General features: G+C 31.4%; 1 protein-coding gene across 8 annotated transcripts in view; it reads left to right on the top strand.

The window, feature by feature from the left end:
• The window catches only part of fat3a (FAT atypical cadherin 3a), a 181,176-nt gene that overhangs the window by 113,163 nt on the left and 50,941 nt on the right, over positions 1-17,072 (top strand). For 5 of the 8 annotated variants that reach the window (XM_051128945.1, XM_051128947.1, XM_051128950.1 and 2 more), the window contains exons 5-10: positions 66-127; positions 1,330-1,647; positions 3,017-3,230; positions 4,928-4,996; positions 11,514-11,653; positions 16,150-16,425. In XM_051128945.1, the coding sequence (XP_050984902.1) occupies positions 66-127; positions 1,330-1,647; positions 3,017-3,230; positions 4,928-4,996; positions 11,514-11,653; positions 16,150-16,425 (1,079 nt within the window). The remainder of the gene's footprint in view (positions 1-65; positions 128-1,329; positions 1,648-3,016; positions 3,231-4,927; positions 4,997-11,513; positions 11,654-16,149; positions 16,426-17,072) is intronic. The other 3 variants (XM_051128948.1, XM_051128952.1, XM_051128953.1) reach the window with 1 other exon arrangement.

The following is a 17,072-nucleotide window of genomic DNA, read 5'->3' on the forward strand; positions in this document are numbered from 1 at the left end:
CACGTTCTTGGGTCAAAGGATATTTATAAAGCACCTGCTAAAGCGAGTGACTTTGTGTTTTGCAGGTCTGATTACCACAACCTCTCGAAAACTGGATCGCGAACAACAGGCAGAGCACGTACTGGAGGTGAGACGAACTCATGCGAACCCACTTTCACACATATAGCTACGTTCACACAAACACACATCAGGTGCGAGAGCTGCGATCCATGCTAATTTGCACTGCCTCCAAATTGCAGATCAATTTTGTAAGGGACGGGAGAATAATGACAGCCTTCATGCGAATGCAAGACTATCGACGTGTTCTGACTGCATCCTATAGATTCCTGTTTGAAATTCAGAATGCTTCGCTCTGTCCGTTTGCGTATGTTTAAGTGCGAAAATGAGTGATTTCGAGTGTTTTGTTTGTAATAAAAGCGATTTGTCATGTTGATCTTTTGAGAGCGAACTTGTCGCTCAACATTGTGTTACCTGTTCACCACGTGATCCCTTGACACCCAAACATTACACAGACCAAACGCCCCTTTAATTTATCACAGCCCCCCTCTTTTTTCTCATTTATTGCTCGCTCTCTTTTGCTCTCAGACGGACAGATTGAATTTGTACAGGCGTGGCACGGCAGTCTGTGAAAGGAAATGAATAAATTGAATTGAATTAATCGTTCTGTTGTTGTTGCCAAGATGGATGGCGCACACAGTGTCTTTTGTTTTTAATGATATAGTTTAAATGTTCCGCCGCACTCTGCTGATTGGCTGCCGGCCACGTGCGGCCGTGCTGATTGGTGGATGAGAGATGGGCATGTTTGCTAATGAAAAAGAAAAATGGATCAAGTATCAGAAACAGGAAATGAGAGAAAAGTGGAACATGACTCATCATCACTCCATTCTATGGAGAGAAAAATTATGTAGGAGATCAGGCACGTAGAGAATCTTATTTCTCCTTTCCTGTCCATCTATTATCTATTTTTACCATGAATTGTAGTGTCTATTACTCATGCTTCGAGTTTGATCTAAACACATCTGTAACTTGCCCTGCAATTAAATGAAATGAAATGAAAATCTTGAGCAGCATATCAGCACATTACAATGATTTCTGAAGGGTCATATGATAGTGGAGTAATGATGCTGAAAATTCAGTTTTGCATCACAGGATTAAATTACATTTTAAAATATATTCAAATGGAAAACAGCTGTTTTAAATTATAATAATATTGTACATTTTTGCTATTTTTACTGTATCAAATAAATGCTGCCTTGGTGAGAATAAGAGACTTTTTTTCTAAAACATTTTTTCTTTTATCTCTATGCTCATCGCTGTTTTTGTGTCCAGGTGACCGTATCAGATGGCGGTCCTTCTCCCAGACACACCACAGTATGGGTGGTGATCCAGGTTTTGGATGTTAACGATAACAAACCGACATTTCCCGAGAAGGTTTACCAGGTTCGTTTACCCGAGCGAACCCGTAAGCAGCGAGGCGCTCCTATATATCGGGTGTTCGCTTATGACCAGGACCAGGGCGCCAACGCTGACCTCTCCTACAGCATCGTTGATGGCAACGAGGACGGGAAGTTCGTAATCGACGCCAAAACTGGTGTGGTTTCATCGCCCAAGAAACAATTCACTGCCGGAACCTATGATATTCTTACCGTGAGTTAACTTTAACCCTTGAGCTTCTGAATGAATTTAAACTCTCACATATGTGATGATAATATGAAATAGTGTTTTAAAATAGTAACTAATAAAAGAAAATAAAAATGTAAAATAAGATACATACTAAAAAAGGAAAAAAATAAAACATGTATAAAACAAGTATAATAAAACAAAAAACAGAATTACATAGAAAATAAAATAAACTAATAAAATTGAAAAAATAAAATAAAATAAATACAAAAAGAAAAGAAGATAAATAAGAATAATAAAAAATAAAATAAAATTACATAAGAAAAAAAATAAAATTAATAATAAAATTGAATTAAATTGAATTAAAATAAAGTAAAAAGATTATATAAGATAAAAACAAAAAAGAATAATAAAACAAAATAAAATTACTTAGAAAATAAAACAATAAAATGAATATTAAAATAGAATAAAATTAAATTGAAATCAAATAAAATAAAATATGATGTAAGAGAGAAACTCACAAAAAATAAAAGAAAAGAAACAGAATTAAACACAAAATAATATTGCATAGAAAATTAAATAATAATAACATGAATAATCAAATAGAATAAAATTAAATTGAAATAAATTAAATAATAACAAGGGAAGAAATAAAAAAAAGAATAATACAACAAAAACCAAATTACACAGAAAAGAAAATAATAATATAAAATGCATAATAAAATAGAATAAAATTACATTAAATAAAAAAATTAATAAAATGAAAATATGAAATAAGATAAATACTTAAGAAAAATAAAATAAAGAATAATAAAACATGAAAAGTTACATATAAAATAAAATAAATAATAAAATACAATAAAATAAAATAAAAATAAATTAGAAAACTATATAGGAAATTAAAATAAAATGAATAATTAAATTAAAAAATAAAATAAAATAAAATAAAATAATGATAAGCTTGACTAATAGCAGGCTTGATTTCGACTTGGTAGACCATCTTGGTCATGTTGGTTAAAGCTGGTTGACCACTTTGGTCAAGCATGAAACATGTTCCAAAAAGGAGCTTGACCACTTTTTTTTCTTAACTGGAATTATGTAGTTATCCATATCTGATATACAGAAAATAGTCCTATCACATTTAACCAGAAGTATGAACTTCTGGATAATAATTTCCAGGTCTTAAAAAACTCCCTCGACACATACAGCAGCTCAGTTCTCTTAATGAGGGAGCTGACATTTTAAATTTCTTTTTCCTGTAAAAGGTTTGTTCTTTTGTTTGCATTCGATGCAAAGGTCAGTACTGGATGCATTCTTCCATTTCACTTCAGTTCTTTTAATGTTCACTTGCCTGCTATTTTTGTCTTCCTGATGTGTGTTTAACCCCTGACCGCAGGTGAAGGCTGTGGATAATGGACGTCCTCAACGCTGGGCGACGGCTCGTTTGCACATCGAGTGGATTCGCCGTCCGCCGCCCAGCCCCGTTCCTCTCGCCTTTGACGAGCAGCTTTACAATTTCACCATCATGGAAACCGACAAAGTGGCGGACATCGTAGGCGTGGTGTCCGCCCAACAGCAAGGCTCCGCCTCCTTGTGGTTTGACATCACAGGTGAGTGCTTAGATTGTTTTTATTAATGTGATGGTGTATGCAATTTAGTGGAAATGCTACAAAAGTGGATTTTTTATGATCAAATAAATGTCAGGGAATGAGGTTTATTGTAACAATGTTTCAGATTTTAGATTATCTTTTTTAAATTTTAAAATTCAAAATTTTAAATGGTGTGTTTTAGAAGTAATTGTGCTTTATTTATGATCAAATCTTTAAAATATATATATTTATTAATTTTTTATACTTGTTGGGTTAGGATTACAGTTAGTGAAATTCATTTATAGATTAATTAGTCCAGATATTTTCATATTATGGTCTAGAGTTGGTGGGAATGTTTGTGGTTCACTGCATGATTTGTGGCGTTGTATTGCTATCTTTTGCCATTCCACGGTCACCATGGCGATTGCTTGCCGCTGTCTGTATCTATGGTGATGTAAGGTTTGTATACACACAAACAAACAACTGATACATTTTATCATATAAATCATATAACAACAAACTAGCCTATTTAATATTATATTATGTATTTATTGTGCTATATTATATTAACAAACTGAATATCTGTAAAAAAAAAAAACTGTAAAAAACACATTTAACGACTGCCTTAATGGTATATATTATATTATATTATATTATATTATATTATAGAGTTAAGACCATATTATTAAAACATACTAAAACATTATTAAAACATATATTATTAATACATACTGAATATAAAAAAAAACATAATATTGACTGGCCTTATAATAAATTATTATATTATATTATATTATATTATATTATATTATATTATATTATATTATATTATATTATATTATATTATAGAGTTAAGACTATATTATTTAAACATTATTAAAACATATATTATTAAAACATACTGAAAAAAACATAACATTGCCTGGCCTTATAATAAACTATTATATTATATTATATTATATTATATTATATTGCAAAAATAAAATATATATAATATATAATATTATATTATAAACAGCAAAAATGAAAACACATTAATGCACATTAATGAATTATACTGCCCTGATAGTTTATTCTATTATTATATTATATTATATGAGTTATGACCAAACATCCACAGCAAAAAAAGAAAAAATGCACATCAATGACTTACACAGCCCTGATAGTTTATATTTCATATTATATTGCATTATATTATAATATATTATATTATTATATGAGTTATGACCAAACATCCACAGCAAAAAAAAAAAAAAAGCACATTAATGACTTACACTGCCCTAATATATATTATATTATATTATATTATATTATATTATATTATGCATTTTATGCACAATTTCAGTAATGTTTTACAATATTACTATTAATAAAGATGAGTTATTACACAGTGATGTTGACTGTTGATGTTACGGACATTGAGGTCCTGTATCTGTTGATATGGTAGGCAATGGGAGAGTCAGGTTGCAGCATGCATGCCGTTTGGTGTTCAGATACCTTCTGTTTGCTTCAGCAGCGCCTGCTCTGCACTCTTTCGCTGCTCTGCCTCTCTTTTTCTCCTTCTCTTTCTCTTGAGTCACAACCCACTTCCTCTCCCTTCTCTTGTCTATTTCTTTTATCCTTTGACTCTTCATTCTTTACTTCTGTTGTTCTCTCTCTTCCATCCTCTCTTCCTCTCTCTCACTCTCTTTCTTTTTCTAAATGCTTCGTATGGGAAGGTCCACGCTCCTTCCGTGAGATGTTCTATATACTCCAGACCGCTTGCGGCAGGAACTGTTCTACAGAAGGTATCTTTACCAGTTCAGCCGAACTCTTTTCCTCTTTTCTTTCTCTTAACTTTCTCTGTCAGTTTTTCTTTCGGTGGTTTCTCTCTTTCTCTTTTTATTCTGTGTTGTGATCTCTTCTTCTGTCTTCAACTATGTCTGCCTGTCTTTCTCTCTCTCTCTTTGCTTGTCCAGGGCTCAATGCTAAGGATTTTGTCCTTCAGATTTTTCTTTTGCTTGCCGAAAGTTTACGTTTTCCCAACGCAGAAGAAAAAAAGCTCGTTTTCATTGTTTTGTTTTGTTTTGTTTTTTTACCTATCTAACCTTGGATTCTAATGAATAAGGTTGTTATCAAAAACTAATATCAAGTTTAAACATTACAAACAGTCAAATTATATAAGAACAAATTACAAGCAATAGCATGAATAAATACAACAGAACAGTAATACAAATGAAATAAACAGTGCTTTAGGTTTTTAAGGTAGTTCTAACCAAGGGCGTAAATTTCATTTAACGTGTTATTCTTCAAAGAATCCTGAAAAAAAAAAATCACGGTTTCCAAAAAAATATTTGGCAGCACAACTGTTTCCAACTTTGATCATTCTAATAATAAATCCGCATATTAGAATGATTTCTGAAGGATCATGTGACACTTAAGACTGGAGTAACAGCTGATGAAAATTCAGCTTTTCATCACAGGAATAAATTCTATTTTAAAGTATATGAAAATAAAAACCATTATTTTATGTTGTAATAACATTTTGCAATATTACAGTTTTTTTCTGTATTTTTGATCAAATAAATGCAGCCTTCACAGGCTCTTCTTCCGCTAAAACAATCCGTGGTGAATTAGTTTGGTCTGGTTCTTTTCATCATTGATTGGGTGAGAACAGTTCTATATTATTGGCTGTGGAAATCAGTGGGTGTGGCTTATTACACTCCAAGGAAAACTTAAACAAGAAGTCCACTTCCAAAACAAAGATTCACATATAGTGTGCTTACCGCCTTGTCATCCAAGATGTTCATGTCTTTCTTTCTTCAGTCGTAAAGAAATGGACTGATATGGTGCCCCAATTTAGAACTTCCAAAATGCAGTTTAACGACAAGAGGAGTGTTTGAGATTAAAAATTATTTAAACTGTATCATCTTAATGAAAATAACCAATCGTTTCACTAGATAAGACCCTTCTTTCTCGGCTGGGATTGTTTACAACCACATTTGAGATCGTTCAAAGCCGCATTTAAACTGTATTTTGGAAGTTCAAAATCGGGGCACAATATCAGTCCATTATATGAAGAAAAATGCTGAAATGTTTTCCTCAAAAAGCATAATTTCTTTACAACTGAAGAAAGAAACACATGAACATCTTGGATGACAAGGAGATGAGTACATTATATGTGAATCTTTGTTTTGGAAGTGGACTTCTCCTTTAAATAACGTGCACTTTGGTGCAATCAGAAGGGCGTTTTTTACGACATAAGGGCGTTTTTTACGACATAATGTGGCAAGTCTAAAGGCGTTAAACTAGGTGCTTTTTACAAACACTAAAATGCTGTTAAATTATGGGATTATTTTTGTGCCAATAAGAATGAACGTAACTTTATAAAACTGAACGTAACTTTCCAAGAAACGATCAAAAATATGCCACTGCAAAAGAAGAAAAACACAATGAAAATGAAAAAATGAACTCAGTCGCACGAATTTAACATGCTCTTCAAATGTGCTTCATTCTTTGTTAATGATTTTCAAAGAATCGTTTTCGCGAATCATGGATTCTGAATGCGTTGCCACAGCTTTCGCTTACGCTTCGCAAATTTTCATTTGCTGTTTTGGCACAAACCTCTCGTGGGGGCGGGCTTAACAACGATCTACTCTGATTGGCTAATGAGCTTTTGATGGACAGTTGCTCTCTGACCTGGAAGCACGGACGGTGACGTCAGTGGTGCAATACGTCGTGCTTTGTTTATAGAAAATATCAGAACTGTTGCACACTGTACATGAATAAAACTTTTATCGATGTTATTGATTAACGTTACTTTAGCAACACGAACTTACTTCAAGCTGCCCTGAGGGACAAGCTGAGGTGGAAGATGATGCTGCTCCGTGTCTCTGCTGGGAGCTCATCTTTAGAAACTAAGAGACGACCGTAGGTGAAATACTAATAACATTAATACTTAATATAAACAAAGCACGACGTATTGCACACCGCAACAACTTTCCAATATGTGCGCCACTGACGTCACCGTCCGTGCTTCCAGGTCAGAGAGCAACTGTCCATCAAAAGCTCATTAGCCAATCAGAGTAGATCGTTGTTAAGCCCGCCCCCACGAGAGGTTTGTGCCAAAACAGCAAACGCAAATTTGCAAAGCGTAAGCGAAAGCTGTGGCAACGCATTCAGAATCCATGATTCGCGAAAACGATTCTTTGAAAATCATTAACAAAGAATGAAGCATATTTGAAGAGCATGTTAAATTCGTCCGACTGAGTTCATTTTTTCATTTTCATTGTGTTTTTCTTCTTTTGCAGTGGCATATTTTTGATCGTTTCTTGGAAAGTTACGTTCAGTTTTATAAAGTTACGTTCATTCTTATTGGCACAAAAATAATCCCATATTAAATGTGGCGTTTTTTAATGTTTTACACATATTTCTATGCCGTCTGCCTTCAGGAGGGCATATTTGACTGCGCTAATGTAAATGCGATTTATCTGTAGTGTAATTCTGAACCTTTTGGCTTGCCAATGCCATAAGCGAAGACCACGTGTGCGAAAACCGTTTGCTTTTGTGTCTAATTGTACTATAACGGCTAAAAACAGACCAAATTATGTCAAAATGTCCGTCTTGGAGAGCTCTTTCACATCTTAAATGGTTTTTAAATCGTTTGAATGCTTACATTGGCGAAAGAAGACTTATAAACGCATACAATGGATAAACTTGCGTAATGACGTAGTGACAATTTCATCAACTTTCCGGAGTATCTTTACCGCTGACGCCAGGTCAGTCCTTACAGTGCAGCCCTGATATCTGTCTCTATCTCTACCTGTCTGCCTTTCTGTCCTTTTTCTCTCTGCATTAGTGATGGGTCGTTCTTGAACGATTCGTTTATTTTGAACGAATTTTTTATGCGACTCGGGGCGAACGAGTCGTCTCGGGGAGTGATTCGTTCAGCCGCGCATGCACAACATCCTATTAGGTTCTGTACTGGAATTAGTTCACCTGTTTCGAGTCTTCGGGTTTTTGGAGTCGTTCGTTCATCTTATGGGGCTGTCACGTGATGAACGAACGATTCAAATCCGAAAACTTGTCAGATAAGAGGCGAGTTGAGCTAATCATAGACTAAAAACCCAGGTAAACAATGAATTAATATTTTCTGTTTCTTATAGCATTATCGTTTTGTTTGTCTTGTTTGTAGTGTGATCAGCGTTTATGTAAGCAGTAGATGTGTTAGGAAGGTAACACATAACATTTTAATTATATTTTGCTAAAATGAACAAAATGACTCGAAAAAAGATTCGTTCATTCGGTAAAATGATCCAAACTTCCCATCACTACTCTGCATGTTTATCTCTCTTTTTCTGTAATTTGTCTCTTTCTTCTCCTGTCTCTCTCTCTCTCTATATATTTATATAAGTTCAGCAGAACTGCTCTTGCTCTGTTGCTGTTTAACCATCAGCTAGCTCTGCTTTCCCATCATCCCTTGGTGTTGTGCTGTATTGCTTAAACGTGATTGGTTGGGATGTGAATTTGAGGGCGTGTTTCTTGATACAAATGTGATTTAAATGTGCGTTTGATATATTGCTGTATGCATGTGTGTGTACGCTTAGCGTTTACTGTGCAGTGGCGATAATGGTTTAATTCGTGCCTCCATTTGGGTGTGTGTGAGAGTTTGTGTTTTGTTTATGAGGTACCTTAAACCCTTCTGGCGGTCGTTGACCCAGCCTTATCATCTGCGGCCTGATTAAATGCGTCATTAAACAGCCAATCGAGTGTGCATAAAGGTCAAGGGTCGACCCGGGGTTAGCTTGCCAGACGAGTGAGAGCGTGTGAGGACAGCGAGGGTGGACGGTGATGAATGAAAGGGTGTGTAAGTGTGTGTATGCGTATGTAAGTGTATCTCTCCACCAGGTGTTACAGCAACAGGCGGCACGAGATGATTAATGCGCCCTGGGTAGAACGAGTGTGTGTGAGCGTGAAGAGGGAGCATAACGCCCTGCCAAAACACACTTTCACCTCTGTTCACACACGTAGGGGTTCGAACACACTTGTGCAACAACCAGATTGATGTCTTAAAGGGATAGTTCACCTGTAAATGACAGGTTTTTTGTTAACGCTTATGTCGTTCCAAAACTGACTTCTTTCTGTCATAGATGTCAGTCAGAATGTTGACAATGTAAACAAACATCTTTAAGGGGCATTGAAAAAAGCACTGGAAATATATTGCACTTGGCCACTATATTCCAATATATTCCATATATATTATAAGCCACCTAAAGTGATGTTTTGTGTGAAATTTCAGTCTTGTTGGTATTAAATTTCAATCTGATACCAATAAGCTCATAATTATCATGTTATGTTATCGCGCTAAGTGATAAAGTGGATATTAATACTGCACTACGAAAAAAGAAATGGGAAAGTGGTTTAAAAAAGGAGAATTTACATATATATATATATATATATATATATATATATATTATTTATTTATATATATATATATATATATATATATATATGTATATTTATATATATATTTATATATATTATTTTGTAATTTTTAGGTATTTTACATTTATTATCTAAAAAATTGACAATATTGTGCTTCCCTTTTACACACACACATACACAATTATTTATGTAATTATTATTATTTTTTTTTTATTATTTTACATCTTTTATTTTAAAAATTGATAATATTGCGCTTCCCTTTATTTAGTATTATTGGCCAAAAAAGTGGTAAAGTGGTTTAAATAGTAAAGTGTTTTTAAAAATGTTTTTAATGGTAAACTGTTTTTATTATTTGAGTTTTATTAATGTCCATAATTTATTATTGTCAATTTAGGTGGTGCAAGAGAATGGCAACAAAAAAGGAGAATTTTATTTATATATTTATATTGTGCTTGCCTATATGTGTATATATATATATATATTATTGGCCACTAAATATAAAATATGAGCTGATTAAATTAAACACACACATGCACGCACACACACACACATATATATGTAAAATATATATTTTAGGTTTTTTTTAGTATTATTATTTTACATTTATTATTATTTAAAAAAAACTGACAATATTGTGCTTCCCATTTTGTGTTATTGACCAATAAATATGAAATATCTGCTGATAATAAACAAATATGATTATTAATATTAATATTATTATTATTAATTTTATTTTTATTTCTGTTATCCTTTTTTTTAATATTTTCAATTTTTACAATATTGCACTTCCCTTTATTGATATAATTGTCCACTAAATATGAAACATGACCCGATAATTAAAATTATAAGTTGTTTTTTTTTTATTTTACATTAATTATTATTTAACAAATTGATTGTTCTTCCCTTTATATGCCACAAAACGTTGGCTAAATTATGTATTGGCTGTCACGTGAATAATAACTTAAATGTCAGTTCATGTAAAGGAAAAAAAAAAGCTGTCATATTATTTGAAAAGACAAACTACTTCTGTGGTACATTTTGGAGTTGACAGTCTCTGGTTTTGTTTGTTGTGTGAATAAGATAAGCGTGAAGTGTTTTATGTTCCTTGGAAAAAAGGATTTGGCTCAACGTGAGGGTGAGTAAATACAGATATTTCATTTTTGGGTGAACTATCCATCATAGTCTAACAGCTGACTTTCGCTGTGCGATAACTTGTTTCTTCAATGTTTGGTTTGCTTTTCTTTTGTTGGTGTTAATAGTCTATCCACAGCTGAGGCAGTCTTTCCTCTTACCTCTGAGCCTGGAGAGTGTTGTGTGTATGTGGGCAGCATTTGTTTGTTAAGACAGTTCGTGTAGGTTGTATTAAAAATACAGACTTGAAGTTTTAGAAAATGGAGGAATCTTTTTATATCACGTTAGAATACCACACACATGCATACATATGAGAGTGTATATGTCATATGCGTGTTGTGCATATGTAGGATGTGTGCATATGTGTGTTTTACATGTGGACATATTATTATATATGTGTGGGTTGTGTGCATTGTAAGTGTGTGTGAGTGAGTGTTATTGTGTGTGCACTGCATATGTGGGATGTGTGTTGTGTATTTGCTGTGTGTGTATGGTTATAATGAGGAAATCCCATCCTACTTATGTTTCACACTTCCAAACCCTGTATCGCCCCCATCTGGTGTATATGAGTACTACAGTGATGTAAGTTTGAGTCTGTGTGTGTGATATATATATATATATATATATATATATATATGTATATGTGTGTGCGTGTGCGTGTGTGCGCGTGCGCGTGTGAGAGAAAGAGAGACGTATCTGTAACATATAGAGAGTTCTTGTGTTTAATCATGTTGTCTCTTTTCGTGTAAGGCGGTGATGTGGACAGTATGTTTGACGTTGAGAAAGGCGTCGGCACTATCGTCATCGCTAAACCTCTGGATGCCGAGCAGCGGTCATTTTATAACCTCACTGTGGAGGTTACAGATGGGACTAATATAGCGTACACTCAGGTAAACACACACAAACACACAAAGCTCTGTTTCAACAACATGATGCTAATACACTATGTATATGTATAATGCATTATTATGTATCATTTTATATTCATATAAGTATGTAAATATTATTACATTTCTTTCTCGCTTAATATTATTCATTATATATATATATTAATTTCAATTATTTATGTTAATATAATATAGTAATATATTTGTGCCTATATTTTGTATTAATGAAATAAATGTTATTTATATAGAATACATTTTTAGATATTTATATTGTTTTAAATTTTCACATTTATTGTAATTTAGTTATATTCAGAATTTCTCTCCACTTGTGCACGATCATTTTTGTATAAGATACTGTATATTAATCAAATTAATATTTTATTTATATGTTTATATGAATATTTTATTTATAATTAATATTATAGTCAGCATATCTATCCTATGCCAGTATTTTATATTAGTATTATATATTAATCAAATTGATTTTTATATAATTCATTGATATTCATAGTTTCAAATTTTCATATGTATAATAATTCATAGTTATATTCAGTATTCTCTGAATAGTATACACTTGTGCACCATTATTTTAATATAAGATATTATATATTAATCAAATTAATATTTTATTTATATATAAAATTTCATGTTTATACAACTTTTTATTTTAAAATCAGCATATCTATTTACTAGTATGGCAAAATTTTATATTAATATTATATATTAATAAAATTAATTTTATTTATATGTAATTAATATTTTATATATTTATTGTTTAATAGTTTTCATATTTATAATGATTCAGAATTTCTCTCCACTTGTGCACCATTATTTTATATGATATTCTGTATTAATCCAATTAATGTTATATATATATATATATATATATATATATATATATATATATTTCTTTGTTTTTATTTAATTTTATTTTTTATTTGTAATATATTTATAATTAATATTATAATCAACATATTTATCTACTATTATGTCAGTATTTTATATTAATATTATATATTCATGTATTTTATTTATTTTAAGTTTTCATATTTATAAGATATTATATTTAGATTATATATATATATATATATATATTCTTTATAAAAAGTATTATTTTAAATTTTATTTTTATTTTAAAATTTTAATCAAATTAATGTTATTTATATATAAATTTGTATGTTTATATGATTTTTCTTTTTCATTTTTATGAATATTTTTATAAGTAACATTTTAATCACCATATCTGTTTTCTAGTATCCCAATATTTTATATTAATATTATATTTGAATCAAATTAATTGTATTTCTATATAATTGATTTTTAGATATATTTAGATTTCTTCCAATTTTATTTATAGAATTATGTATAGAATTAATCTCTACTTGTGCACAGTTAATTTGTATATTAGATATTATATGTTAATCAAAATAATGTTTTATTTACATATAAAAATATTTTTATGTTTATATTAATTTGTATTTTATATTAAATATATTATATTAAACATATACTAATATAATTCATATTTTAGTTGTAGTAATATTTATATATCTATATTAATTAATGTATATAATCCGCTTTTGCCTCTACTTTTTAGATTTTTTTTTTTTTTTTGTCACCTAGCTTTTTGCAGTGCTCTTCTACCTGGCCAGACATGATCTTAAAAGGCAGCGTAATATTTCTTATTTTTTGAAACAGCTTTTTTTTTTGATGCCAAAAGGTGTCTAGGGAGGACGCTCTTTAGGTTTTGGAGCAGACTCAGTGTTCGTCCGCTTGACAGCATCTGTTTAGTCGATGATTGATGCTGATGTTTGATGGTGAGGGTTTGATTGATAACGTCTGTCATCGTTCAGATTGCCTATCCCTGATGTCAAGGTCCCATCGGATTGATAGCTCCGTTGCCATGGATACGAGCCTTTTGCAGTGTAAAGTGTCCGTGAAGGTCAGAGTTTAAAGGACACAATCCATCCCGAAAGGAAAAATGTAGGAGAGTGAGAAAAAATTAATGATCGATCTGTTTATCTTTCGGAGTAGAAGGTGCCGCAGTGCTTTTGGGAGGAGAGTGACGGGACGAGGTCATGCATTTATTCAGTTTATTCACTCGCTATATATACAAAGTGAATTAACATATACACACCCATGCACAAGAGTATAAACACAAAAGATAACTCATTCAAATTTGGTTCCATGCAAATGCACGTCTTTAAAAAAACAAAATAGAAACACGTGAACAAAGAGTGCTGGAGGGAGGGTCAAAGACGGGACAAATGGAAAAAAAATGATCTTCTCCAAGACTCTATTTAGAAAGCACCATCTTTCAAACACTTTCATACACAAATATACGTTCACTCACACACACAGATGGAGCTCAGCGTGTCTCCACAAGGGCGAGCGTGAGACGGAAGTGCACGTCTGTTATTTCTTTATAATTAGATCAGCCAGCGTGTTTCACAGAGACACACAGTTGTGTGCTTTCACACTGTCTGCGTGCTCCTCTGACCGGTGGGGCTATTAATACAAGTTAGCGACAACTGAGTATTTGCGTCAGCCAGTTTGTTTGCGTTTCAGCGCTCAATCAGCTTCGATTAGTTTGGGCGCTCGTGGTGTGTGCAAGTCATGTGATTTTCATTAAGTTCATTGCAGTTTTATCAGTATTGATCTGAGAACTTAGACTTGGAACTTAGACTAAAATTTGCACACATCAGTCGATACGAGACTGCTTTGTTACTTACATGTGATCGATGTTGGTAATATAATATACAGTGATTGGATTTCATTAGTTTTCTTATCATGTGCAGACAAGGAAAAAACATTTCTAGATTGCCTTTTCCACTTACGAGAATTTATTTTCACAGAAAGAACATGAAACAGCATTTCAACCCAAAGGACCTGCACAATGTGGCATTTGTATTTTATTTTATTTTATTTTATTTTATTTTATTTTATTTTATTTTATTTTATTTTATTTTATTTTATTTTATTATAATAGCATTTAATGCTTTTATTTTTTATTTTATTTTAATAGCATTTAATCCTTTTATGTTTTATTTTATTTTATTTTATTTATTTATTGGGGATTCATTCACATTAGGACCATGAGTTAAAGTTATTTAAAAAAGAAAAAAAAATCTAATTAGTTTTATTTTTATTTCACTTTACTGCATTTTCCACTTATGATCATTAATTTTGTCCAAAAGGACATGAAACAATTGCAATCCAAAGAACTTGCAAGTGAAGGATTAGTTTATTTTACTTTATTTTATTTTATTATTATTTTTTTCTTATTATTTTTTAGTATTATTTCTATACTATTGTAGTGTATGTTAATATTTTAGTTAGATTTTATATTAGTTTTTAGTTCTGTTTCTATTTCATTTTAGTTTCTAGATTGCATAATTTCTGGATTGCATTTTCCACTTATAATAGTTTATTTTGACAGAAAGAACATGAAACTTTGTTTTATTTAGTTTAGTTTAGTTTTGTTTTGTTTCGTTTATTTTATTTAATTTATTTATTGGGAAATCATTGACATTAGGACCATGAGTTTACGTTATTTTAATCTTTTTTGTAATTAGTTTTATTTTTATTTCACTTTACTGCATTTTCCACTTATGATCATTAATTTTGACCAAAAGGACATGAAACAATTGCAATCCAAAGAACTTGCACAAAGTTTTCAAGTGAAGGATTTTAATAATAACTTATAATAATTTATTTTGACCGAAAGAACATGAAACATTATTTTATTTTATTTTATTTTATTTTATTTATTTTATTTTTTTTCTTTTTTACGTTTATTGGAATATCATTCACTATAAGACCATGAATGTTGTCGTGTATGTTAATATTTTAAATTAGCTTTTATGTTTTAATTTTTTCATTAAAGCTTGTTTTAAGTTATAGTAATTGTAATAATTTGTAGATTGCTATTTCCAGTTATGATAATTTACAGGGGTTGGACAATGAAACTGAAACACCTGGTTTTAGACCACAATTAGTATGGTGTTGGGCTTCCTTTTGCAGCCAAAACAACATCATTTCGTCTTGGGAATGACAAATACAAGTGCTGCACAGTAGCCAGAGGGATTTCGAGCCGCTCTCCTCTTGCAGAACAGTGGTCAGGTCACTACGTGATGCTGGTGGAGGAAAACATTTCCTGACTCGCTCCTCCAAAACACCCCAAAGTGGCTCAATAATATTCAGATCTGGTGACTGTGCAGGCTATGGGGAGATGTTCAACTTCACTTTCATGTTCATCAAACCACTCTATCACCAGTCTTGCTGTGTGTATTGGTGCATTCAATTATTTCAGTAAGTTGCCCAGGCAACATATCTAATTTTTTTTTTTTTAAGTTTAAGTTTTTCAACCAATTTTTATTTTATTTGTTTTTAACTTCGTTCCAATTAACTACATTTTTTTTAAGTTATAGTTAGTAATAACAACACTAAGAAAGTACATTTCATGTTGATCTCCTTTGTTTTTTTTTTTCCCCGCACAGGTCCACATTACTGTTATGGACAACAATGACAACGCCCCTATTTTTTCCCAGCCCACCTATGACATCACAATCACAGAAGACACGCCCCCGGATACAGAGGTGGTTCAGGTGTTGGCGTCTGACCGCGACGAGCGTCACCGTTTGACCTTTAGCCTCCAGAGCAGCGTTGATCCCAGCAGCATGCGCCTTTTCCGCATCGACTCTAACAACGGAATCATCTACACGGCTCGCAGACTCGACCACGAGAGCCGAACGCAGCACATCCTCACCATCATGGTAACTCAGATTGCTGCAAATAAATATTATGAAAATACTGCATAAACAGAACACTGCAGCAGCCACATAGTAATGCACTAAAACTCTTTAGAAATGCACAGCAATGCGTTTTTAAACAGTTTTAATGCTAAAGTATTTTTCTTTTTTTAATTGATCTGTTTTCAAAAATATTTACTAACTAAATATTTTATTTTATTTTATTTTATTTTTTTTTTTTTTGTTTTATTTTGTTTTATTTATTTTGTTTGTTTTAAATATTTATTTTATTTTATTTTATTTTGTTAATTAAATTTTATTTTATTTTGCCTCCTTAAATTAATCTATATCAAGACTTTGTCCAGTAAGTGTCCAAACAGATAAAAAGACATGAATTTCTTTACCCAACATAATATTTTATTTTATTTTTTTATTTTGTTTTGTTCTATTTTATTTTATTTTATTAATTTAATTTTATTATTTTGCCTCGTTAAATTAATCTAGATCAAGACTTGGTCCAGTAAGTATCCAAACAGATAAAAAGACATATTAATTTCTTTACCAACAAAATATTTTATTTTATTTTATTTTATTTTATTATTTTTTCATTTTATTTTATTTTATTTTATTTTATTTTTTTTTTTTTTTTTTATTTTATTCTTACCTTCTTA

The sequence above is a fragment of the Labeo rohita genome, chromosome 15 (genome assembly GCF_022985175.1).
Source record: "Labeo rohita strain BAU-BD-2019 chromosome 15, IGBB_LRoh.1.0, whole genome shotgun sequence".
Classification (NCBI taxonomy): Eukaryota; Metazoa; Chordata; class Actinopteri; order Cypriniformes; family Cyprinidae; genus Labeo; species Labeo rohita.